General features: G+C 42.6%; 1 protein-coding gene and 1 pseudogene across 1 annotated transcript in view; both read right to left on the bottom strand.

Annotated features, from left to right (window-relative positions):
- TTC8 (tetratricopeptide repeat domain 8) overlaps positions 1-13,998 on the bottom strand; it is a 58,459-nt gene extending 44,461 nt beyond the window's left edge. The window contains exon 1 of the mRNA XM_070378382.1: positions 13,760-13,998. Coding sequence (XP_070234483.1) covers positions 13,760-13,861 — 102 coding nt within the window. The 5' untranslated portion in view covers positions 13,862-13,998. The remainder of the gene's footprint in view (positions 1-13,759) is intronic.
- A 5,799-nt stretch (positions 13,999-19,797) lies between these two features.
- Positions 19,798-21,616, bottom strand: LOC138989556 (endogenous retrovirus group K member 25 Env polyprotein-like; annotated as a pseudogene).
- Positions 21,617-27,255: the final 5,639 nt, after the last annotated feature.

Below are 27,255 nucleotides of genomic sequence, written 5' to 3' on the forward strand. Positions count from 1 at the left end.
ATTTTTAAGTCCTCACAGTTTATGCTGCTCTCCAAGTATCGGACGGCTTTTTTTCAAAAGCGTATTCTTCGCTCAGCACCCTCTGGCAGACGGGAAGGACTGCGGCACTTTCTGTTCACACAGGAAAGCAAGACACGGGCCTCACTGGTTCCTTCTCACATTCCCAGGGGGCACACACTGCACCCAAGGTCCTGAGAACTGAGCTGGGTAAGCCACAGCCCAGGTTCTAGCTTCTAAGAATTTCAGTGTTACAGTTCAGTTCAGTTCAGTCACTCAGTTGTGTCCGACTCTTTGCGACCCCATGAATCACAGCACGCCAGGCCTCCCTGTCCATCACCAACTCCGGGAGTTTACCCAAACTCATGTCCATCAAGTCGGTGATGCCATCCAGCCATCTCATCCTCTGTCGTCCCCTTCTCCTCCTGCCCCCAATCCCTCCCAGCATCAAGGTCTTTTCCAGTGAGTCAACTCTTCACATGAGGTGGCCAAAGTACTGGAGTTTCAGCTTCATCATGAATCCTTCCAATGAACACTGATCTCCTTCAGGATGGACTGGTTGGCTCTCCTTGCAGTCCAAGGGACTCTCAAGAGTCTTCTCCAACACCACAGTTCAAAAGCATCAATTCTTCTGCGCTCAGCTTTCTTTATAGTTCAACTCTCACATCCATACATGACTACTGGAAAAACCATAGCATTGACTAGGCGGACCTTTGTTAGCAAAGTAATGTCTCTGCTTTTTAATATGGTGTCTAGGTTGGTCATAACTTTTCTTCCAAGGAGCAAGCGTCTTTTAATGTCATGGCTGTAGTCACCATCTGCAGTGATTTTGGAGCCCAAAAAATGAAGTCTGCCACTGTTTCCCCATCTATTTGCCATGAAATGACGGGACCGGATGCTTTGGGGTGGGGGAAAGGTGAAGAGTTCGGCACCCAGGCCAAGACAGGAGAGCGAGTGCCAGGTGACACACGTGAGGAAGAGGAGGAAGCCCCACTTTGGAGCTGATCTGGAGAAAGTAAAGGGCCGGGCTCGGCTGAGGAGAAGCTGCTTGGCAAGAAGCTGGAGGGAGAGTCAAGGGCAAACGCGGGACCCTGTGTGCGCGGAGAGGGGTGCGGACTTCCCCCTGAGGAGGGACTAGTAAAATTTCAGGAGGACAGGGAGTCCCCTACGTACGAACGAGTTTAGTCCCAAGAGCACAGAGGTCCAATTTGTTCCTACGTCCCACAAGTTAGCCTAGGTACCCAGTGAACACAACCGGCTATAGAGTACTGTGCTGTTACGTAGCTTTATGATGGTTTTCACACAAATAACACGTAAAAAAACAAAGCAGCTTTAATCTTACAGGACCTTGAAAAGGACGGTAGTACAGCAGCTGGCACTCAGGGGCCGGCAGCGAGTAAACAGGCAAGTGGAGTTACCACCCGGAGGAGGTAGACGAAGTGGGAGAGGGCAGAGCTGAAAGGCTCGTCAGGGCGGGAGCCGCGGCGGCGCAGCGTCACCTACGCTGACGTCACTCACGCTCACGCAGCATCACGCTCACGCAGCGTCACTCACACTGACGCAACTGAACACACATGCGCCCGATGGCACGTCTGCAGGTTCACAACCCAAAGGCTCGTGTGTAGGGGACTTAACATATGATTTGGAACCCTAGTTAAATTAACTTTCTAAAAGTCAAGTTTTTATTAGTATAATATCATTGAGACAGTTGGATATTAATTATAAATGCACATATTTTGTAAAACCATTTTCATATGCATACAGTCACCTCAGAGTCCAATCCATCAGGCTTCTTGACCTCCATCCTCCTACTAAACTCTCAAATATTAAGGAAGGGCAGCTTTTTTTATATAAGGATAGGAAAGTAAATCCACTATTCCCCCCTCACCAAACGAATATATGCTTCAGAAGCCAAATAGGAAGATTTATTTTTTAAATTTTTATTCAATAAGAATTCGTTTTTTCAAAAAAGTAAATAGATTTATATTTGTTTCAATTTCCTAAATCTCACTCTTAAGTAGAAATAATCATGTGAATTCTTGATATTTAAATATCTGCAATAAAATCTTAAACAATTATTTAATTTTAAATTTTATCAGTATTTGAGAATATTAATATTCCTAACTTTACTTCTATCCTGACAAAAAATGCCCTTGAAAATGATATATATCACTGCTTGATTAAACATCAGATTGTATCCAAGGAACTGCTCTGGGCAATAGGAACAATTCATGGAATTTTAATGAAAACATCTTATTTTGGAGGAAAGCCACGTACGTTTTACAACTCTGAATTCCTCTGCCTGTTTAAATTTTTAAGTTCAAAACTAACTGGTGAAATAAAATGCATAACAAAGCAAATTGGTAATCCTACATTACCACTAGAATCTAAATAAAATTGCAAATTGTTTTTATCAGATACACTTAACTCGTTAATAAATGACAGGGTTGTGTGGTTTATGCAAATAAATTTGAATACTGATGATAAATTGGAAGTACTGTGAAATTGATAATAGATGCTTAGGAGTTTTTTCATAGGAAAACAGATTCTCCTTGATAAATGAGTAATTATCACATCAATTATTTCCCTTTTTATCTGTGAAACATAATCCCAACTCATTCACCTACTGAGTTAGTCTACAGGACATTACTCTAGAGGCAAATATCTGCCTGCTAACATCAGGAAAATATTGACTTACTTGTACTGCATTCTGGGAGGTTAACCCAATTTTAGTGATAAAAATAGACAAATGAAAAGGTTAAAACTCTACTGACTGAGTAAACATGTTTAAATTGTTCTGCTCCTCTTCATACAGAACGCAAAGCCGTGTAAGGCCTAAGGCTGGTGATAAACAATTCTCCTAAGTTATTCTTAGGATAAAGCCACCAAAAGAACGGTCTAACCTCACTTAGACATCACGACAATCAGTAACAACCGACACTCTGCCTACTCTGTGAGAATGAAAACTCAGGCACAAAATGTTGAGTTGTTATTGTAAAGCCTCATTTACTTTGAAGTGGTTAAAACCTGAGAGAGCGCAAAGGCGCAAAGTCTGAATAGTGAGCTCAAAAGAATCCAGTCAGCCCTGCTCCCTTCTGATTCTTTTAGATCACGGTCCAATTATGTCAACAGGAACAGGACAGGACATACCAAATGCAGGTCCTTCACGAAGTCCTTGTGCTGGTTTTGAAACTTTCAAATCCCACGTAAAGTTTTAAAACCAGACCAACAATGCAAACGGTTGATGTTTTAATTTAATCTTAATTTTAATCAAAATCTTGCAAAATTACTGAAAACAAAAGGCACATTACTTACTCTGCTTATTATACTTTAGGTACCTCTTATGACTTGTACATATATTATGCAAAAAAATAGTTTTGCACATTTATCAATACAGAAACTATAATGAATATTCAATGACAAATGTCATTCTTTTAAAGAAGAGAGTACAACATTTTAACCTATTTACCGTCTTTGTTTGATACCACACAGGCCTCCTGCAGAGTATTTTGTATACCACTTTCTTCTAAAAAGGTCTGATGATTACACATTTGAACCCCATGAGATTCAAACTGTTTATTTACCTAAAAGACAGAGTTTTATCTCGCTTGGCAGGGCAAACACCTGGTAATGTTTAAGTTCTCTGATTTACAGCTCTCTCATCTCCTCTCCTATTCCCAGACTTACTAGAAACCCTCTTGGGCTAAAAACTTCACTGGCCAGGAGCCCCCGACCCAGACCTCCTCTTCCTCGGTTCCCTTCTGACCCACCCACCGTCCCACCCAGTCAGCAGCTCTTTCTGGCTGCCTCTCCACTTCTAACAAAGCTGATTCAGGAGATGCGGCTGTCTGGCCAAGTCTTCCTTTCCTCCTCATGGTGGCAGGCACCTCTCTCTAAAAGACAAGATCTTTCCAAGCAGAGTCAGCCTCGTCCTTACTCAGGACCGACAATCCCATCCATCAGTCTTTCCGGACACTCCTGGCTCTGCGGATGTTCTGGCTCCCTTTCTAAGCCCCTGGCTCCCCTTGCCTCCTCTTTTGCATCTCATCCTCTGGGTCAGTACTGGTCATTTCTATTTAAGCTCCAAGTCTTCACGAGTAGAGTGCCCTAGTTTTACACCTATAGACACAAAAGTATTGGAAATACAAGTTTATATTTATGTACAAAGGTACAGAATGCCTGGTAGATTTAGCTAATTTATAACAGCACAATAGATAGGCAGCAAACTTACTAATCTATAGCAACAACTAAGTAATAGCGATTAAACTATGCTCTGAACTAAATATTGCAGCTAAACCTTTACCTGAGACACTGGCAATGCAGGATCTGGTTCCTGGAAAGCATTAAGAAGGTAGTAAACATCTTTAGGATAATACAATTTCTAAAATAAAAAGTCTTAATGATTAACCAAGTATTTGTAGGTAGACTAAAAATCATTCAATATGGCATTAAAACATGTATAATATCATATAAAAAACAAATCGCCAGTCCAGGTTTGATGCAGGATACAGGAAGCTTGGGGCTGGTGCACTGGGATGACCCAGAGGGATGGTATGGGGAGGGAGGTGGGAGGGGGTTCAGGATGGGGAACACGTGCACACCCGTGGCAGATGCATGTTGATGTATGGCAAAACCAATACAATATTGTAAAGTAAAAAAATAAATAAATAAAAAATTAAAATTAAAAAAAAGAAGTTTAAAAAACGTAAAAAAAAAAAAAATCATTCAATAAAAACCCAAACATTAACTCTAGTCCTTCCCCAAAAGTGCACTCAAGAGTTCTGTATAACTAATATCCAGGGAGGAGTGCTAAATTTTCTATTATCAGAAAATTCTAATTAACCTCACTTAGAGCACAGAGAAGATATCTATGTATTTAATGAAGTCTCAGTATCTTAGGAATTAAAAATAATTTTACAACTATACCAAGTAAATATTTTTTTATATTCAAAAACAGTTGATGGTGGTTAAAACATTCAGATTTTAATCACTTGGGGAGGAGGAAAATCCACATACTATAAACCCTTCTGCTCTGCATAAACATAATGGGATTAGTGGCTGAAGATAAGAAATTAATTCTGACTGTAATGTCCTCTGAGAAATGTTTGTAAATAGACTATGTAATATATATTGGTGCCAGGTGCTGAAAAACTCGGGGTTTTTTCTATCCCAAATTAAATAGAAGTCCACTGGTTTAAAAAAAAAAACAAAAACAGATTCATAACAAATTTATTTATAAAAGATCTACACTCACATGTTTATAGTCAGCAACCTCTGAACACTCAATCTGCAGCATGTTTTACCAGGAAAGTTACTAAGAAACAGAAAAAGGAAAGAAAGGAAAAAAAAGAACCTTGCTTTCGACAGCTCTAAAATCCAAAAAGAATACCCTAAAATATTTAAGAATATGTGTGGAAGCAATGTGTAAACCATCTGGTCACCAGGCAAGGATAAGCAATTTCCTTAGCATGACACGCAACAGCAACATGAGAGGAAAAGGCTAAACTAGGCCAGAAAGGGAGAGTCCAGTGAGGCCCTGGTGGTTCAGACGGTAAAGAATCTACCTGCGATGCAGGAAACCTCAGTGCAACCCTTGGGTCAGGAAGATCCCCTGGAGAAGGAAATGACAACCCACTCCAGTATTCTTGCCTGGAGAATTCCATGGACAGAGGAGCCTGGTGGGCTACAGTCCATGGGGTCGCAGAGTCGGGCACGACTGAGCAACTAACACTGGCAATTAGCTGAACCAAACACAAAACAGCAAATTATAAGACACAGCAACTGCAGCTTTTCAATGCCAGTGCCTTTCATACTCTTTCATACTCTAACACTTTGGCCACCTGATGTGAAGAACTGACTCACTGGAAAAGACCCCGATGCTGGGGAAGACTGAAGGCGGGAGGAGACGGGGACGACAGAGGATGAGATGGTTGGATGGCATCACCGACTCGATGGGCATGGGTTTGAGCAGACACCGGGAGACAGTGAAGGACAGGGAAGCCTGACGTGCTGCAGTCCACGGGGTCTCAAAGAGTCGGACACGACTGAGCGACTGAACTGAATGCCAGTGTGCATAAGAAAGAACTGGAAAAAGAACAGATTTCCTAGATCTCACAGTCCGTATTTAGAGAAAGATACCAATACGAGCAATGAGATGACAGAAGAAATAACCCCTCTATTCTTCCTTTTATTTATTGGTGTACATGGCTAAATGACCCATTCTCTCATGAGTCCCACCACCATCTCAGGGAGGCGGGTAAGTGTTACTATCCATTTTACAGATAAGGAAACAAATTCAGAGATGTCATGTAATTTGCTCAAGGTCTCACAAAGAAGCCAGAGCTCATACTTGCCAGTCCACCTTAGAGATAAAAAATGAGCTGGATATAACCAGGCAGGATTGAAAGGTAAAGTGAAGGAGAGGTACAAGATAAGTTCCGTATAGAAAGGGGTAAAAATGTTCACTAGAGGTGACTGCAGACAACGTCCGACAAGGAAGAGAAAAGTTAAAGGAAAAAGGGCCATGGAGAGGAAGTAAATGCGGGATGCCTCCTATTCAGCCAAGGGCACGAAGATTCCTCCAGCAGCCCAAACTGGCGCCAGCAGCCCAGCCTGAGCGCTCTGCTCACTGATGAAGGCCTCCGGGGTCTCTCTGACTCTGGGGATCACAAGGACGATTTCCTGTGCGAGTAAAGGACATTAGGGAAACGACGCGAAAGGAGAAGAAAATCAGAGGCCTGGAGGCTGTAAAGGCGCAGAGCTAGTCCAGGTGATGTGGCTGAAGATGGAGATGAGGCTGAACCACAAGGGAGGCAGAGAAAACATTGATTCCACATTCTCCTGGCTTCCCTGGACAGGCGCTGAAAACTTCCTATGGGGGAAGGCACACAATTAGACTACAGTACAATGTGGTAAATGCTATACTCAACCCTGAACCAACTGTCGATGACTTAGAGGGATGAGAGAAAAGCACGACAAGAGAGACAAGGAGATCAGAGAAGAGAGAGATGATTCTGGAAGTTTACTGAGTGCCAACGATCTATGAGCTATATTCATCATTTTATCACCATTTCACTGAGCACTTTCCTCACAGATGGTTTCCAGATTACCAACAATCCTTTAAGACAAATACAAATGGCAGAATCCTGCCTGCAAATATTTCTAGCTGCTGCTAAGTCGCTTCAGTCGTGTCCGACTCCGTGCAACCCCATAGACGGCAGCCCACTAGGCTCCTCCATCCCTAGGATTCTCCAGGCAAGAACACTGGAGTGGGTTGCCATTGCCTTCTCCAATGCATGCATGCATGCTAAGTTGCTTCAGTTGCATCCGACTCTGTGCGACCCCATGGACAGCAGCCCACCAGGCTCCTCTGTCCATGGAAGTCTCTAGGCAAGAATACTGGAGTGGACTGCCATTTCCTTCTCCCTATCTCTAGCTGTATAGAGAGAATAAGAGCTCACTTACACGTGTTGATGAACTTAGCCCACACAACAGTCCTTTGAGACAGGCATATTAACATGGCCATTTGATGGATGAGAAAACTCAGAGGTCAAAGTGTACAGGGAATATTTGAGCCTGTGTTGTTGTGTTAGTCACTCAGTCGTGTCCGACTCTTTGCGACCCCAGACTGTAGCCCGCCAGGCTTCTCTGTCCATGGAATTCTCCAGGCAAGAATACTGGAGTGGATTGCCATTCCCTTCTCCAATGAGCCTAGACACTGTCAGTCAAGAGCATGCACTTAGCTTTGTATTGAGATCATAGCAAGGCTGGAAAGCAGACTACTGTAGGGTGTGGAAGACAAAGGCTAGTCTGCAGACCCATCAGGAATGGCAGGACAATGCAGGAAAAGAGTCAGGATATTTTAATTTAGAGATAGGGCAAAACTCTTTGTAAATCACTGAGACCTTGATCTTTGGGTCTCTGTCAATTATAGTTTTATGGTTTAAATTGACCCACTCACATAAGGAACCACAAGTTAGGTTCACTTGGTCTAGCGGATTATTCCCAGGGGTGTCAGCACAGCTGAGTAGAAAGCAGCAGCACCAGCGTCAGAAGACCTCAGCTTGACCCCCAGGGAGCCACTCAGCTGCAGGACCTTGAACAAGTCGGGCGACCTCCATGACTCCGACCCCTCTCAAGAGCCCTAGCGCCTACTTTATAGGAGAGCTTGAAAAATAAAACCTGGCATCTTAAAGACCATTTCATAGTTTTCAGAGTTCTTTTACATATACTATCTTAGTTCATGAGGTATAAGGTGGTAGCACTTTCAACAAGTATCAACCACACAGAATTTCCTTATAAAAACATGTATCTAATGAGCAGGAAAGCAGCCAGCTCTCTTTTACTTCCCTCTTCAGAACTCAGAACTGACTCCCAATTTATGGCGCATCAAATCAAAGCTTCCCTTTGAATCTCCTTCGAAGTGAGTGAGTAAGAAGACGGAGAATGGAGGGGCTCTGCCTAGAACCTGGGCAAACTCATGAGCATAAACCTCAACTCACAGCAGCGGCTTCCTTCCTCCCGAGGGTACAGCTTTCCCTAGGTTGTTGCTATTACTTTAGGGAATTAAAATCTCCAGCTAGTTCTAAATGTGACTTCCTAATTGCCATCAATACCTACTCTGGCTAATGAGTCTAACCAGCTCTGCTCATAAACCACGGGGTCATCATTCAGAATTTAGCAATAACAGGAAGGGAAAGAATGTAAGAGAGAAATGAACGGATTTCAGAAGGTTTAGCGAGATTTAGTGACCAGGGAGCCAAGTGCGAGTGTAATCTGTAAAACTCAGCAAAGTGAACTGCTCTGCAGTGTCTCGAATCAAAAGACTGTCTGGCTGTAAGTCTCCATGGCCCCAGTGAGGAAGTAAATTAGGTAATCACACAGAAAGATGTTTATTTGGCTTGGAGCACCAGATCCTTGTCTCAACCAACTACTCACATACATCTCACTGGGGACCCCTCCTTCCCTCCCGTTCATCTAAGCCAGCGGCTTTCAGCCTTTTCTCCACATTCAGACCATTTACAGTCATAACTCTCCGCTGCAACATCTCTCATTATAAGCAGAGATTGGTGGTGGGGAAGGAAAATGTGACTTACCCCCATTCTGATCACGCCCACTCCCAGAATCACTGATTCTAATACTTTAAAACTTTATTGGAAATCTACCCCATTAAGAAAAGTATATTATCTTAAACAAAAAAAAAAAAACCACTACCTGAAAAACCTGTATGTTTCATAACTGCTGAATTATACTGGAGCTAAAATCGGGGCTGCCTTTTTTAAAAGCCATGAATCTGACATATGGAACACAAAGAACAGTAATCAGATTAAGCAACTAATCAGGATGACTGACATGAGCTGTAAATGCAAGCATTCCCTCTAGGTCATGTTGCTGCATGGAAGGCCATTTTGCATTTCTCTTTTTTATATCTTACGACTTTTAACCACTTTCCCAGTTATGATTTAGAAAAAAAGTCTGAAAAAAGACAACACTTCCCTATGAACTGATTGTTCTTACTGTCTTTTGTCAAATGGGAAACGTCTGATGAATTCATCGGTTGTCCTTTTTTATTCTTAACTGGTCAGCACCTTAGTCCTTCGTGCTTAGGGACCCTATCCTCTATCCCTCACCACTCTGCATCTGGAAAAGCAGTTCAGAATCCATCTTTTTCAGGAGCCCTTCCACACTGCCAAACATCACGTTATCATCTTCAACCTACCCTTCAGGCCTTCTGTATCCAAATACAAACGTTTTACTCTAAGGAAACAAGCTAGTCCATAGCATATCATACCTCTCCAGCCAACCTGACTACTCTGACGTTAGCAAGAATCAAAACTAAATACATACATGCTAGTAGAAAGTATGTGTGCATGCTCAGCCGCTCAGTTGTGTCCAACTCGCTGTGACCCCATGAGCTGTAGCCCACTAGGCTCCTCTGTCCATGGGATTTCCCAGGCAAGAATACTGGAATGGGTGGCCATTTCCTCCTCCAGGGGATCTTCCTGAACCAGGGATGGAACCCATGCCTCCTGCATTGGCAGGTGGAATCTTTACCACTGAGTACCTGGAAAGCCCTAACAAAAAGTACAAAGTACTCATTATTTCTGAGATGACACCAAAATGTTATCTCTTAAAGGAGAACTAAATGTAGAAGAAATAGTCTTAGAGGTGGGCTTCATCTCCAAAGATTAATAATGTATCACGACTGAAATGTTATCTTCATGAAGCTCCCTGGACCAGCTTATAAAAAGATTAACAAAGAGAAAATCACTTTAGAGAGGTTTTCCTCATCCGGGAGAAAAATAAGCAAAGCTAAAAAGTGAAAATTAACATAAAAAACAAAAGCTATTTTTGTTCTGGGAGGAAAAAAATAAAAGCAAGAGCAAAAATGAATCCAACTGGCACTCAGGAGAAATATTTTAATTTCCTTTCTCTTCCATGTGTCCAAGCACTGCTTCAGAGTCACTCGTTTGTACTAAAATCAGTTGGGTGGCATAGAAATGGTACTTCAAGGAGCTGCACAGGAAAAGTAGTCTAAAATATAGATGCCTCAAAAAACAAAAACAAAGCCCATGAGGCTAAAGGGACAGGCGAAGATAAACCCACTAACTGCGGGCTGAGGACCATCTGCTTCTGCTCTGATCATGTATTTCTATTAGCCCTTCATTGACTGCCAGTCTCTGAACTTCCTCCAGTGGAACAACGAGAGAGTCGTAAGAAATACCAGTGATAATTACTACCAGAAATACTCTCCTGTAAGGACCCAGGAAGAAACTGCTCAACTGGTTTAAAAAAAAAAAAAAATTCATCCTTGAAACAAGAAATGAAGTAAGAATGCCCCATAATGCAATCACACTTATTTGAAAAGGCGAATGCATTTAAGAAACTCCGGTGGGACTTCCCTGGTGGTCCAAGCTAAGGCTCCAAGCTCCTGATGTAGGGGGCCTGGGTTCGATCCCTGGTCAGGGAACTAGATCCCACGTGCGGCAACTGAGACTCAGTGCAGCCAAATAATTAAATAAGTAAAAATAAGTATTAAGAGAAAAAAAGGGGGCCTATGGTGCTGAGAATTAAGATGGGGGCAGAGAGAGAGAGGCAGAGGCCATCAGGCAACTAGGGTGATCTTGGTAAACACAGCGGAAGCTGGCACACACCAAACGCATGCACCAAATGCACGTATGAGTACGACTGCTGCGCTCGTTCAGCAAATATCAAGTAATGAGGGCACCCGTGTGCCAGACTCCTTGCCATTCCACACGCAGACCTGCCATCCTGGACTCATGCTAAGAGGAAGGAAGAATTTTGGGGGCTTTTAATCATAGGAAAACCTCCTTAAGCTTCCTAAGGCTCTTCATTAATTCCATCAGCACTCTAACATAAATATTTAAATTCTTTTTAATGAATTAAGAAAAAAAAGCATGTTTTCTTTAAGCGTGGGGAAAATCAAACTGGAAGATATTTCCAAAACGAAATAACAATTGGATACAACATGCACAAGTCGGTGCTAAGGAAAGCACAGAGAGAGAGAGCGTGCAGCACTGAAAGGCTGGCCCAAGGCCTTGTGCTTCACTGGGCTCAACCTGCAAAATGGTGCAAAAAGCGCCAACTTCCTAAACTAGCTGAGGATTAAATGAGATAACAGAAAACCCTCTGAATCAAGCCTGACAGAGGCTCAATGAATACTCAATAAACTTTAGTGATTTGTTACCTACTTTGCAAGGCTATTCTCAGCAAAGAAATAAACATGATTTATAGAATTTATCCCTGGCAAGTAGTAAGCACTCTATAAAAGGCCACTGAACACTGTAAAGACCCAACCACAGTGCCCAGCACAAATGAAACCTGAATTGCAATACTGAACGTCACTGTGACTATGTCATTAAGACGAGAGACACAGAAAGCAAACTATGGTTACCAAAGGGGAAGTGGGCTGGGAGTTGCATAAGTTAGGATTTAGGCAGTAGCATATACCCACTGCTATACATAAATAACCAACAAAGACCTTCTATATAGCACAGGGAACTATATTCAATATCTTGTAACAAACTATACAATAGGAAAGAAGCTGAAAAAATATATACACATATGAATCACTTCACTCTAACACCTGAAACTAACACAAAAATGGTTTTTATAAGATTACAATGTCTTAACTATTAATAGAAAACACCGCTGCTTTGCCTATAACACATTTCCCAATGCGACATCTCTCTAGGGTGATCTGACCCTTGCCCACAGCCACAAAAGGAATCGGTGGTCAATTAAATTTCATAACTATTGTATTCATCAGAATCAGGCAAAGTTAAGTCTCTTCCTGCAGAAATTCTCAGAGCCTTTAGAATGAATCTCTAAGTAGGGAATACACGTTTCCCAAATGCATTTAATGAGGAAATTTTCTTCCTCCGGGGACTGTTGTTCTGTGGAATGGAAACTACCCTGACTCAATGGAAAAACAATGTCTGGTACATCACTGGTGTGTAACCAACTCTGGTTGTACAAACTGTAAAGGGGTCCATATTTTGTCATGGTTCCCAAACAAACCTGAGGGTGGAATCTTTTTTTTTCAGCAGCATTTGTGGGACGACTGTGCTAAGAAACACACTTGGAAAAATGCTTGCCCATGGAAATGAGAGTCTTATTAACCAATAGGAACTAACCCAAACAGAACCTAGTTTAGCATTCTCACTAAGGTAGACTGTTCTGAGGGAGATGTGCTAAGCTTGCTGGGAGCTAAGGCAGAGCGAGCAACAACTGTCACAGCTCCGTGAATGTAACTCTCATCAATTTTCCTTTTCTCTCTAACACCCGCAAGCCAACAGCACTAGAGGAAAAGCTGGGAACTCGAACTCCACGAGTACATTTTGCATTTGCTAGAGGCACTTTTCTCCTTTTTAGGCCTCCTCCAGAACTCCCTGACCACCGCAGTGGTGCCCCTCTCACGAGCAGCATATTACTGTTTTCACTCACTTATTTAACACTGTACTTTATTTAAGAGAGCATTAGTAAGCTACAATCAATGCCATCATTGCCTTCTTTCAGGGGGATTATTTTTCTCACCCTTCCCTCCCAATAATAAATGTATCTTTTCCCTTCCTAGGTTCTCATTCCTCTAACTTGAATTGTTTGCCTCAAGCTGCACTCAAGGCTCAGAATCCAAAGCTCCCCACTTTTGGACAACCGTCTTAAGATGAACTGGAAGGGTTATACGTTTGATCCAAAAGAAAAAAAGGCAGCTATTTCAATGGGGGGAGGGGCGGGGAGCGGGGAGTTACAGATTTTTAAGTTTATACATAACTCTTTTGGAAATTAAGAGGTAACAGGCAGCGAGCTTAAAAGCCCACCCCTGCGCAAGAATATGTGCATCACCGACTCGATGGCCGGGAGTTGATGTTCAGGGAGGCCTGGCGTGCTGCAGTCCATGGGGTCGCAAAGAGTCGGACACGACTGAGCGACTGGACTGAACTGATACGCAAGAATACAGGACCTAACAGAGTTCATCATCTTTTCAGCGACATCTGAGGCTGGTCTCCTAGCTGCTGTCTTTCAGCATCTTTCAACGGCCGAAGTTAGCAGAGGGCGCGGCCACCGCAGTCAGGACCCAGCGGCCGCGGTCCCAGAGGATCTGGGCTCCACGCGTCCGTGCTGACCACAGGGTCACCCTCGCCCTGCGTCCTCCTCCCTGCAGCCCCCTCCCGATGGGGTCCCGGGAGCCCCGGGAGCCCTCTTGCCAAGACCCGCAGGCCCGGCGGGGTCCGGCCGGTACCTGGTCACAAGGGGACTTCTCCAGCATCTGCGTGCACAGATCAGCGCAGAGCTGGAACCTCCTGCGCCTGAAGTAGCTCCAGGCCAGGAGCAGCGGCTCCATGTCCGCGGCCGGCGCGCCCGCGGGCGGGGGCGCGGGGCCGGGGCCGGGGCCTGGGCCAGGGGCCAGGGCGGGTGCGGGGCGCGGGGCCGGTGGGCGGGGGCGGGGGTGCGGGGGGCTGGTGGGGGACGGGCCGGCGAGCGGGGTGCTCGGGCCGGCGGGAGACGCGGGGGGCGCGGGGGCCGGGACCGGGGCGGCCGGGGAGGCGCAGGGCTCGGGCCGGCGGGCGCGGGGGGCTCGGGCCGGGACCCGGGCGGGCGGAGGGCGCGGGCGGCGGCGTCCGGTCCCGCCCAGCAACGCTCGGCGGCGGGGACCTCGCCCGAGCGGCGCCCCGCCTCGCGCCCGAGGACGGGGTCAGAGGAACGCGCCGCGGGCGGAACTCGGCGCTGGGGCTTGCCAAGTCTTGGCTCCAGAAACTGTGCACCTTTGAAAAGACGACCTACTTCGTTAGTTTCGAGGCCGGTACCGCGCCCAAATGGGCAGGCATTGACTGAGACACCTCTACTGGGGTCCTCCACCCGCCCCGAGGACCCCCGGTTGCGTAGCAACCTAACGCGCGTCCTCCGCCAGTGCCAGAAACGTCCCGGGAACTGATCCTCCAGCAGTAGCTGTCCTGCTCTTCCACTTCAGTAATTCCTATACCCCTGTCACTTACCCCTCCGACTTCAGAAACACAGGGAACACCTTTCTTCAGCACTATCCCGCCCACCAGAACTCTAAGCCCTAAATCCGCAAACACTCCAGTCTGTTTCTTTAAGTCCTCGCCGAGTCTCTTGTGTCCCAATGAAAAGGTACATTGCTGCTGCTGCTGCTAAGTCGCTTCAGTCGTGTCCGACTCTGTGCGACCCCAGAGACGGCAGCCCACCAGGCTCCCCCGTCCCTGGGATTCTCCAGGCAAGAACACTGGAGTGGGTTGCCATTTCCTTCAATGCATGAAAGCGAAAAGTGAAAGTGAAGTCGCGCAGTCGTCTCCGACTCTTCGCGACCCCATGGACTGCAGCTACAAGGCTCCTCCGTCCGTGGGATTTTCCAGGCAAGAGTACTGGAGTGGGGTGCCGTTGCCTTCTCCGAAAAGGAGAAGAACTGCTTATTCTCAATGTATTCTCAAATCTTTCATTTTACAGATGAGAAACTGAGATGGGCTCAGAGAAATTATTAATGTGCTGTCACATGGAGTTAAGGAGCTGGATTGTTATCTGGATCATTACAAACTGCTAATACCATTTGTTAATTTGAAGATGCCTTGGGGTTCTGGATTTATAAATCAGATATTTTTACTAAACAAAATAATGTATGCAAAAAATAAATTTTTTAAGGAGCTTTTAGAAATGCCATCTCCAAGCACTTGTTTGTCAAATGTTTACTTGTGCACAATGATTTCTTTATACAGTTCTAACTTTCCTCTAGAGATTTACACAGATGACAAATATCTTTAATGATTAGGAAAAGAGGCATGAGACCAAGCTAAATCCAGGTTAACTTCATTATGTAGGGCCAGGGGATCTTTTTTCCTTGCCTTCTTCCTACCACAATGGGTGAGGCAGGAGAAGAAATGGTAACTCAATATTGAAGAACTTTCTGACCAGATCTAAATCTCCTTTAGAGATCAAAAGCAAACTGACAACAGCTTTTAGCAAAGATAAATGATAATTTTCTCAAAGCACGAGGGTACCACAATGACATTATATTGAATCCAGATATATATACCTTTCATATATATCAAAATGACACCTTTCTAAACTCAGAAATGGGTTGTGGGTAGTTTTTTTCTCCTTTACTATGCAGTGTTTCTTGAATTTCTGTATCTTAGAGGCAATTAATTATCAGAACTGTGATTATTCCAGTTATGTTTATTGCAATTACTCCATTTTTGTTTCCCTGGAAGTGCCTCTAGAAATGTAACCTGTTCCAAAGCAGAAGCCCATTGCTTCTAGGGTTCAGGTTTTTAGGACTGTGTATGCTGGAATTGGCAGTTGGACTCAGTATTTCATGGGGCAATTTTTTTTTTTTCTGGTGCAATGTAAGTGGTTTCTCTATAACTGATTCTCAACCCTTGTTCCACATTAGACAGATTTTCTAAACACTCAGTTCAGTTCAGTCACTCAGTCATGTCTGATTCTTTGTGACCCCATGGACTGCTGCGCACCAGGCCTCCCTGTCCATCACCAACTCCCAGAGTTTACTCAAACTCATGTCCATTGAGTTGGTGATGCCATCCAACCATCTCATCCTCTGTCATCTCCTTCTCCTCTCACCTTCAGTCTTTCCTTAGGATATATTCAGATTCATGGAAAAGTTACAAAGATAATACAGAGAGTTCCTGTATCCTCTTCACTCAGGTTCCCTGCTGTTAATGACGTTACTATGGCTCATATGGGAACTTCCCTGGCAGTCCAGTGGCTAAGATTGCATACTCCTAATGCAGGGCACCCTGGTTCAATAGCTGGTGGGGAAACTAGATCCCTTGGACTGCAAGATCAAACCAGTCAATCCTAAAAGAAATCAGTCCTGAATATTCATTGGAGGGACTTATACTGAAGCTGAAACTCTAATACTTTGGCCACCTGATGCGAAGAACTGACTCATTGGAAAATACCCTGATGCTGGGAAAGATTGAAGGCAGGAGGAGAAGGGGACGACAGAGGATGAAATGGTTAGATAGCATCACAAACTCAATGGACATGAGTTTGAGCAAGCTCCAGGAGTTGGTGATGGACAGGGAAGCCTGGCGTGCTGCAGTCCATGGGGTCACAAAGAGTTGGTCACAGCTGAGCGACTAAACTGAACGATGGCTCATATGACACAAAGAAGGAACCTATATTGGAATATTACTATTAACTCCACAATTTATTCAGATTTCAGTTGTTCTTCAATTACTCAGTCACAGTCACTCTTTGTGACCCCATGGACTGCAGCATGCCAGACTTCCTTGTCCTTCACTATCTCCTGGCATTTGCTCAAACTCATGTCTGTTGACTCAGTGATGGCATCCAACCAGCTCATCCTCCTACTCTCATTTTAGGTCCATCCATATTGATGTAAATGGCATTATTTCATTCTTTTTAATGGCTGGGTAATATTCCCTTGTGTATACGTACCACGTCTTTTTTATCCATTCCTCTGTGGACGTTTAGGTTGCTTCCATGTCTTGGCTCTTGTACACAGTGCTGCACTGAACACTGAGGTTGCATATATCCTTTTGGACCACACAAAAATAAACCCAAACAGGTTAAAGAGACCTAAATGTGAGACCGGACACTATAAAATTCTCAGAGGAGAACTTTGGCAGAACTCTCTCTGACATGAATCACAGCAATATCTTTTCCCATCAGTCTCCCAGAGAAGGGGAAATAAAAACAAATGGAACCTAATTAAACTCAAAAGCTTTTGCGCAGCAAAGAAACTATAAACAAAATGAAAAGACAACCCACAGAATGGGAGAAAATATTTGCAAATGATGTGACTAACAAGGGATTAGTCTCCAAAATTAACCAACAGCTCATGCAGCTTAATATCATCAAAACAAAACAACCCAATCAAAAAATGGTCAGAGGACCTACATAGACATTTCTCCAAGAAAGACATACTGATGGGCAAGAGGCACGTGAAAAGATTTTCAACATCGCTAATTATTAGACAACTGCAAGTCAAAACTACAATGAGATATCACCTCACACCAGTCAAAATAGCTATCAAAAATCCACAACAAGAAATAGCTATCAAACATCCACAACAAGAAATAGCTATCAAACATCCACAACAAGAAATAGCTATCAAAGATCCACAACAAGAAATAGCTATCAAAAATCCACAACAAGAAATAGCTATCAAAAATCCACAACAAGAAATAGCTATCAAAAATCCACAACAAGAAATAGCTATCAAAAATCCACAAGTGCTGGAAAGGGTGGAGGCGGAGGGACCCCTCCTACTCTGTTGGCAGGAATGGAAACTGGCACAGTCACTATGAAGGACAGTGTGAAAGTGAAAGTCTCTCAGTTGTGTCCCACTCTTTGCGACCACATGGAGTGTATAGCCCATGGAGTTCTCCAGGCCAGAATACTGGAGTGGGTATCTTTGCCCTTCTCCAGGGGATCTTCCCAACCCAGGGATCGAACCCAGGTGGAGGTTCCTTAAAAAACTAAAAATAGAGCTTCCATATGATCCTGCGACCCCATTCCTGGACCTAAATCTGGAGAAAAAACTTAATCTCTTTTGAAAGGTCAGTTTCACAATGAGAGCTAGATTTCAGTTCAGGGATCCTTATTTTTTGCTCTCTAGCAACTGGGTATCTCTTTAGGTTAATTCAGTTTAATCAGATACCGAGGTCAGTGTAACTTTAAATGTGAAAGGTTAAATTTTCTTAAATGTTAAATTGAAATCACTCAGGCCATTTAACATAGAAGGCAATGGCACCGTATTCCAGCACTCTTGCCTGGAAAATCCCATGGACGGAGGAGCCTGGTAGGCTGCAGTCCATGGGGTCGCTAAGAGTCAGACACGACTGACCGACTTCACTTTCACTTTTTACTTTCATGCATTGGAGAAGGAAATGGCAACCCACTCCAGTGTTCTTGCCTGGAGAATCCCAGGGATGGGGGAGCCTGGTGGGCTGCCGTCTATGGGGTCACACAGAGTTGGACACAACTGAAGTGACTTAGCAGCAGCGGCAGCAGCAGGCCATTTAAACTTAACCCAAAACAAAAGCAAAGTGTAAAATGAGATACCGTTTCGATCAACATCTGCTCTCTTGCATCTGTTTCTCCTTGATATGTTTCATCCTTCGTCTTTTAATTACCTGCCCCTGGATATCACAGGCCTGCAGGGTTCTCTCTTTGGCTTTCTTCTCTTCTCATTCCACAGACTCTCCATGGGGTCTCATCCATTGCCTTCAATGAGCAGATATATGATGAGATGAGTCTCAAATTTCATCTTTCCTTGATCTCTTTCTATGGTTTCTGACATGTATCTGTCTCCAGTTATCAGCAGAACATCTCTACCTGGCTGTCCCAGAAAGTCAAGCAAAACACAGACCTAAAGAAATAGATATATAAATACAATTTACTCTTTCAAGGGACAGTTGTGCACATGATTTTAAAATACTTGTAAATCCACAGGCACATGCATGAATTCAAAGATGTGTTATACTTTATGGCAATTTACCACATAATAGATAGTCATGAAATTAAAAGATTCTTGCTCCTTGAAAGAAAAGCTATGACAAACCTACATAGCATATTGAAAAGCAGAGACACCACTTTGCCAACAAAGGTCCATTTAGTTAAAGCTATGGTTTTCCAGTAGTCATGTACAGATGTGAGAGTTGGGCCATAAAGAAGGCTGAGCACCAAAGAATTGATGCCTTTGAACTGTGGTGCTGGAGAACATTCTTGAGAGTCCCTTGGTCTGCAAGAAGATCCAACCAGTCCATCCTAAAGGAAATCAGTCCTGAATATTCATTGGAAGGACTGAAGCTGAAACTCCAATACTTTGGCCATCTGATGCAAAGAGGTGTGTTGGGGATTTTCTCCCTGGGACTTGGAAGCGATGAACCTGAAAGAATGACACTAGGACAGTCTCTTGCAAGGACTGACAAGTTTATTTCTGCAGTCAAGCCTTTTTATAGAAGCAGGAACAAAGAGCTTAGAGTATATGGCCAGCAGAGCGCATATGGGGTTAACACCTAATCAGTAAAAACATTTCAAGGACAGTGTGTTCTAAGTGACGCCTGTGCTTATCCCATAACCTGTTTTCTCAAGTAACATCCCTATTTATTATTAAATCTTGGCGCCGAGCATAACCAAAGGCAGGAGATGTTTTTCTGTCCACAGTACACAAAGCCAGGGTACTTCTAGCCCATCACCATTTTCCCAAGGACTTTCTCCTAATATGGCTATTTTGTACTATGCTTCCTAACATATCCTCCTTTTGTTTTTAATTTAAGCATAGCGGCTGCTAGTTGGACTCCATTGTGGGAAGCATGGAGTCTTAAGTAGAGACTTCTGTATCCTACAAGCAATGACAAAAAGAGCAGGGTGATTAATACATATATAAAAATATTGCTTCCTGAAAACCAAGCTCTAGGGTCTAGAGACGATAGGGTTTTGGCTAAGGTATCATAGAATTGAGTGCTATATAATTCTTTAGGTACCCTAACTTGAAAATTAGCAACTTGTTGTTTCAACAAATTGATGTCTAAACTTGAGTCATCTGTGAGATCCTGCAAATGCGCTTTAACTTTATCCCAAGGATATTCAGTGCTATTATAGGGCATGTTAGTCAGACAAAAAGAAGTAAAATTCCAGTGACAGCGTATACGTGTTTGGAAAGTCAGTTGCTGCACTTGGTCTCCTAAGTGGATAAACATAGTTTGTAACTCATTAATTCGTGTTTGTTATTGCTGACCTATTTGAGCTTGTCGAGTCCACAGATCATGAGAGTCTTTGTGCCAAGCAGTGATAAAATCATGATTTTGTATAGAATTATGTAAAGCCATACAGACAAAGTTCCTACAGTCACAATGGAGATAAGGCTTAAGATGCCTGCAATAATCCACCCAATGATGTGCTTAGATCGCCTAAGCCCAGTTTTCAACAATACAGAAAGAAATACAGAATCAGTCCAAGGTTCAGTTAAGTTTACGGGAAGCCATAACTCAGATTTTTGTTTAACTAGTGCAGTGCTAGCATTGTGATATGAAATGGTGTGATTAAGGCAGGTATACAATGCACATGCAGTACGATTGACAATCTTGGCCGATAAGTCGATATCAAAATGCCCTACAATAAATAAGTACGGAAGGTGAATACATGATTGAATATAGCCTGTACTATTGTATAGGAAGGTATAATTAGAAGGACGAAACACACCCATAGTCCCATAAACATTAACAAAGTGCTCTAAAGCTACTGGAATTTTCCAAATGTGCCATTGTTCTGGCCCTACAATGGGGATGACAATCCTGGGTCACGAGGATGATAAGCCCCCATTTTACCAATTCAGCAATATGTCCTTATCAGTCCAGAAACTTGTCTTAGATTTATGAAAGCCTCCAGTGCTTGATCTATTAAACCAGGAGCAGTTATGATGTTCCTCCTGCTCTTGAGAACAGTTCACAAACAACCCGTGAGGTCCCCAGTCAACAAATATAAGTGTATGATTAGTATGATTTTGCTGAATTATAGAAACTTTCCCAAATTGGCCTCAACAATCAGACCAATGTAACGGTTGTATCTCCTGTTTTCTTTTCCAAGATACAGTATGACATGTAGGTTCCTCTGGTTGAAAAAGTGAGTTCGAATAGTTGGCTATCTGGCCTGGATAATGTCGCTCGGAGCCATTAAGTAACAAAGATGCCACAGCAAACATTCCCAGATGTAAAGTAGTCCCATTGTTGGCAGAGTATGCCCACCACTGTGGGAAGATAGTCATGCAAAGGGGATGAGATCCAAAACAGATAGGCAAGGTTTTGAATCCCACAGAAATATCGATTGGCTTTCCCTCACCTTCTTCATGGATTGGTCGCTTTATGGACGAGGGACTTGGAAAATGCATGCTATCATTGGTAAAGATCACAGGGGCTTCATCTACCCAATCCACTATGGGGAGAAGTGGTGGGTTGGGTATGTATGCCCAATAAACATATTTTGCATTTACCCTAGAGGAACAGGAAAGAACAGCTAACATTGCCAGAAACAGCTTATCTGGAGTCATAGGAGTTCCAGTGTTCTTCAGTGTCTGCTCAGCCTGACGGGTCATGTTTTTCACTTGAGTCCATGTTGGGTAAGGATTCAGACGATGGCGTTTCCTCATTGGTTCCTCCAGGGTCATTGACAAGACCCTTCAAGTCAACTTCGTCATTTCCCGAGGGAGTTCGGTCTTGGGGTCCCTCTCGGTAACGGACATGGCGAAGGGGAACCTAGATTTCCTCTCCATCTGCAATGACAAGACCATACCCCTTGCCTAGGAGTCGTAAGATTCCTGGTAGCCATTGATTAAATTGCTTATATAATATTGGTGTATTGATTTCTAATTTGCTGTTTTTGTCTTCTGCAAAATGTCTATCTGCACGAGTATTAGAATTATTTTTTGTTAAGTTTAAAAAATTTAGGGAATAAAGAGTTAAAGATAATAGTAATTCAGGGTTCATGGGATAAGAAGTGTATCTCCTCTTCCATATTCCCCCTTTCTGTTTTAATAAATGAGTTTTTAGGGTGCGGTGGGCTCTTTCAATAATGGCTTGATCCTGAGGATTATAGGGTATTCCTGTAATGTGTGTTATGTTCCATTCTGATAAAAATGAACGAAACGAATGCGAGGTGAATGTAGGTCCATTGTCTGTTTTCAAGACAGAAGGAAACCCCATAATGGGGAAAGTGAGTAAGAGTGCGAAAATGGTGTGTTTACTGGATTCTGAAGAGACAGGTACTGTCCGGATAAAGTTGGAAAATGTATCTATTGAGACAAAAAGTAAACAAAATTTTCCTAAGGAGCAGTGAGTGAAGTCAGATTGCCAAAGGGAATTAGGTTGTTGCCCCCAGGGATTAATTCTTTAAATTGTAGTCCGTAAATGCAGAGGGGTGCAGACATCATAGGTTTTAATAATATGCCGTGTTTTAGTGAGAGGAATATGGTATTTAGAGTGCAATCTGTTGGCATTGGTATGAAGATTAGCATGTTCATCATTGGCAGATGTAAAAATGGGAGCTATGAGCCTGTCAAGGGCATCATTTCCTGCGACCAGAGGGCCAGGTAAACCTGAGTGAGCACGTATATGTGCAATAAAGAAAGGTTCCGTACGTGAGCGAATTAAAGCTTGAGTCTGTGAAAAGAGAGTATATAATTCTTCATCTAGGTTGTATAAAAAGGCAGTAACAAAATCAGGAAAAAGGGAAGCAAGGTATTTGGAATCAGTATATACGTTGAAGGATAATGGTTGAAGTGATAAAAGAGCATATAAAGCATACAACTCAACTCTTTGTACTGAAGAATAGGTAGTGGGTAATTTCTCTTTGATATCAGGGCTGACAATCCCTGTCAGGCCTTTTTTGTTGCCATCAATGAAATAGGTGGGTGCATTGGAAATAGGCTGGGATGCAATGATATTAGTTATAACGAATTTAGTACACTGTAGAAAGTCCCATAATTTTCCTTTCGGCAAATGAAATGAGACAACATTTTGAAAATCATTTAATGCCATTTGCATGGTCAAGTTATATTGTAAGGCAATTTGCAACCTTTTTTGTCAAGGGGACGGTATTGCATATGGATTAAAGCCAGTCAAAGTTTGTATATGGCTTTTTCCTGACATAATTAATTGCCCTATTTTTTCAATATATGATACAATTTTTTTAGACTGTTTAGTGTGTAAATATACCCTTTCTATTGGGCTATGCTGAGCTATAATTGCAGCAGGCGAATGTTCAGTGGGGAATATATATAAAGAAACTGGTTGATCATAATCTAGCTGAGTTGAAGACGATTGTTGAATGTGTTTCCATTAAGGCCAGTTCTTCTTTGGCCTCTTTTTTTAGTTGCCTAGGGCTATTATGGTCAGGGGATCCCTCTAAAATTTTAAATAGATTTTGTAAGGCATAGGTGGGGATGCTGACAGATGGCTGTAGCCAATTAATACCTCCTAGCAATTTTTGAAAATCATTTAACGTGTGTAGAGACTGCATAGCAATTTGATTTTTTTGAGGTTTGATTTTAGATTCTTCCATAACATGTCCTAAATAATTAAAGGGTGCTTTCCATTGAATTTTATCTGGCGCAACAAACAGGCCATGATTTTGAAGAGTAGTAGTAATTTCATTGTATAATTGTTGCAAATAGAGTTCAGATTCCATAGACAGAAGTATATCATCCATGTAATGAATTATAAATGTAGTAGGATATTTATCTCTAATGGGTTGTAATAAAACAGATATGAGATATTGGCAAATGGTAGGAGAGTTCATCATTCCCGGAGGTAGCATCTTCCATTGAAATCTTTTAACAGGAGCCATGTGATTTATAGAAAGAAGGAACTGAAAAGGCAAAACGTTTTCTATCTTTAGGGTGCAGAGGTATAGTAAAAAAGCAGTCTTGTAAGTCAATAATAATTACAGACCATCCTTTTGGTACCATAGAAGGGGAGGGCAATCCGGGTTGTAAGGGCCCCAGAGGTAACATGGTATTATTAACATTTCTTAAATCTACCAACATTCGCCATTTTCTTGATTTCTTTTTTATTACAAAAACAGGGGAATTCCATGGGGAAAATGAAGGTTCTATATGAGCTTTTTGTAATTGTTCATTAACTAATTGCATAAGAGTTGCCAATTTTTCTTTAGTTAGGGGCCATTGAGGTGTCCATATTGGGATATTAGATTCCCAGTCGAGGGGTAGCGGTGTTAACTCAATGGCCCCCATTAAAAAGGTTCATTTAAAGAAATTGTGGCTTTCGTTTGTTCGAGAAAATTCTGTCCCCATAAATTGATTGGGATATTAGTAATATATGGTTTAAGATAAGCTACAATTTGATTAGGGCCATACATTTGTAAATAGGATGTGTTGACAAAAGTTTGTGTGGCATTAGCTTTATTTATTCCTAATAGTCTAGAAGGAGCCATAACCTTACCCCAATCAAGGGGCCATTCTGTAGCTCTAATGATTGAAATGTTAGCTCCGGTATCTAACATGCCTGTGAAATTTTTTCTCTGTATGCGTAAAGTAAGCATGGGTTTCTGATGTTCCTTTAATAAGGTGGATAGTGCAGCAGTAAGGTTGGTACTGCCAAAGCCTCCCTGCCGAAATTTATTAGATGCCTTCATTGGTCTGACATATGGTAAAAGTAATAATTGTGCGAAATGTTCCCCTTTTTGTAAGTATATATTTCCCATTTTCATAACATTTACCATAATATGTATTTCCCCTTCATAATCTTTGTCCATAACACCGATCAATACCATTAAACCTCTCATTGTGCAGCTATTATGTCCCAAAATTAGTCCCATTGTCCTGGGTGGAATCGGGCCGTAATATCCAGTGGGAATTTTGTGGGGGTTGTATAATTCTATTAGTTCCATATTATAAGGACTAGGTATATCAATGCAAGCACTCTTAGATGTAGCTGCTTGTAGCGTCATAATGCTAGGTCCTCCTTTTGTAGCGGGGCTAGAGGGCTGCTTGTAGCGTCATAACGCTAGGTCCTCCTTTTGTAGCGGGGCTAGAGGGCTGCTTGTAGCGTCATAACGCTAGGTCCTCCTTTTGTAGCGGGGCTAGAGGACGGCCCCTTTATTAGTTTCCCTGTTGTTTTTGTTGTGCACCGGGGGTCGAGGTGTTTCCATCCTTATCAAATTTAGAATGACATTCATTCAGCCAGTGGTACCCCTTTTTACATCTTGGATATACTCTTGGGGGTTTCTTCTTATTAGAAGTAGTATTATTTTTTCTGGCCTGTGTTGGTATGTGGCATTGTTTTTTCATATGGTTGGGCTTCCCACAGTTAAAACATTTGGCATTAGCAGTTTTTTGTACATCAAAGGTTTCCAATGTCGCCAATTTTGCTCTGTGGGAATTAGATTTGATATCCTTATAAGCTTTCGAATATTCCATAAGAGAGTTAGTCTCTTGAATTGGTCTAAGCATGGATTGATATTCCTCATTAGCGTTTTCAAAAACAAGTTGTTTTAAAATAATATTTTGTAAAGTTACATCCTTAATAGATTTTTCAATTGCATCATTTAATTTTCCTATAAATTGAGAATATTCCTCCTCATGTCCTTGAATAATCTTAACAAATGAACCATCAGAGTTAGCACTATCAACCTTTGCCCATGCCTTGCAGGCAGTTTCTTTAATGAAATGTAATATCTCAGCTAATTGCGCCATTACATCGGCCATAGTCTTTGTTCCAGTCAGTATACCATAAGTTAAATTGGCAGGGTTACCATGAGGTTGCTGGTCAATCATCAGCTGTTGGGCCTCATCATTAACCCATATTTGCCATTGCAGTAACTGTTGAGGATTTAAAGCCATCTTTGCTACTTGAAAAAAATCATATGGCGTCCAATGGTCAGCCCATCCTCTGAGAAATTCCATACAGTAAGGAGAAGTAGGTCCATACAGAGTACAGGCTTTCTTAAAGTTAGACAGCATGCCAAAAATCTACACCGTCCCAAGAATTTTGACCTTGGATGGGTTGATCAAATTGTATTGGGAAAGCGAAAGCACAAGCAGGCATCTCTGGAGGAGGAGTGAAGTGGTTAGTACGAGCAAGGTTAGCAACTGCTGTTACAGGCAGAGCAGAAGGAAAAGCCTCAGATTTGGGCTGTCTGTTGAATGAAATGATCTCCGTTCTAAGTGGCTTCAGTTTTGACACATCCTGTATGTATATGTCTCTAAGTTGTTTTTCTAAGGATTGTATCTGATTGAGCATAACATTCTTATATTTCAAAGCACCTTGCATATCTTGTTCTTTAAGCTCATGTTTATGTAAAGATTGAATAGTTTTTACTTCCAAATCAACGTTATGCCCTTCAATTTGTTCTATGATAGCCCATATGAGTGACCATGTAACCCTTGCCGATATGCTCGCAAAACATTATTTTTAACCCTTTTCTATATGTCTAGATTGAGTGTCCCCTCTTCTGGGAACCATAAATTGTTCCAGTAAAATATGATAGCAGTCGTTCAATTGATCTCTTGAAACATACCATTTTGTTTCAAAAAATGATGCATTATAGAAATGAAAGGAATCTTACTGCTATGTTGTCCCATCCTGCTTGCCTCTTTCTGCAGGGCTCGTCGCTTTGTTCAGCCTTCCTTTCAAGTCGCTGTTCGGGCGCCACTTGTTGGGAATTTTCCCCGGGACTTGGAAGCGATGAACCTGAAAGAATGACACTAGGACAGTCTCTTGCAAGGACTGACCAGTTTATTTCTGCAGTCAAGCCTTTTTACAGAAGCAGGAACAAAGAGCTTAGAGTATACGGCCAGCAGAGCGCATATGGGGTTAACACAATCAGTAAAAACATTTCAAGGACAGTGTGTTCTAAGTGACTCCTGTGCTTATCCCATAACCTGTTTTCTCAAGTAACATCCCTATTTATTATTAAATCTTGGCGCCGAGCATAACCAAAGGCAGGAGATGTTTTTCTGTCCGCAGTACACAAAGCCGGGGTACTTCTGGCCCTTCGCCATTTTCCCACGGACTTTCTCCTAATACGGCTATTTTGTACTATGCTTCCTAACAAGCTGACTCATTGGAAAAGACCCTGATGCTGGGAAAGAGTGAGGGCAGGAGGAGAAGGGGACGACAGAGGATGAGATGGTTGGATGGCATCACTGACTCGATGGACGTGAGTTTGAACAAGCTCTGGGAGACTGTGAAGGACAGGGAAGCCTGGTGTGCTGCA

The sequence above is a fragment of the Bos mutus genome, chromosome 10 (genome assembly GCF_027580195.1).
Source record: "Bos mutus isolate GX-2022 chromosome 10, NWIPB_WYAK_1.1, whole genome shotgun sequence".
In the NCBI taxonomy this organism is placed as follows: domain Eukaryota; kingdom Metazoa; phylum Chordata; class Mammalia; order Artiodactyla; family Bovidae; genus Bos; species Bos mutus.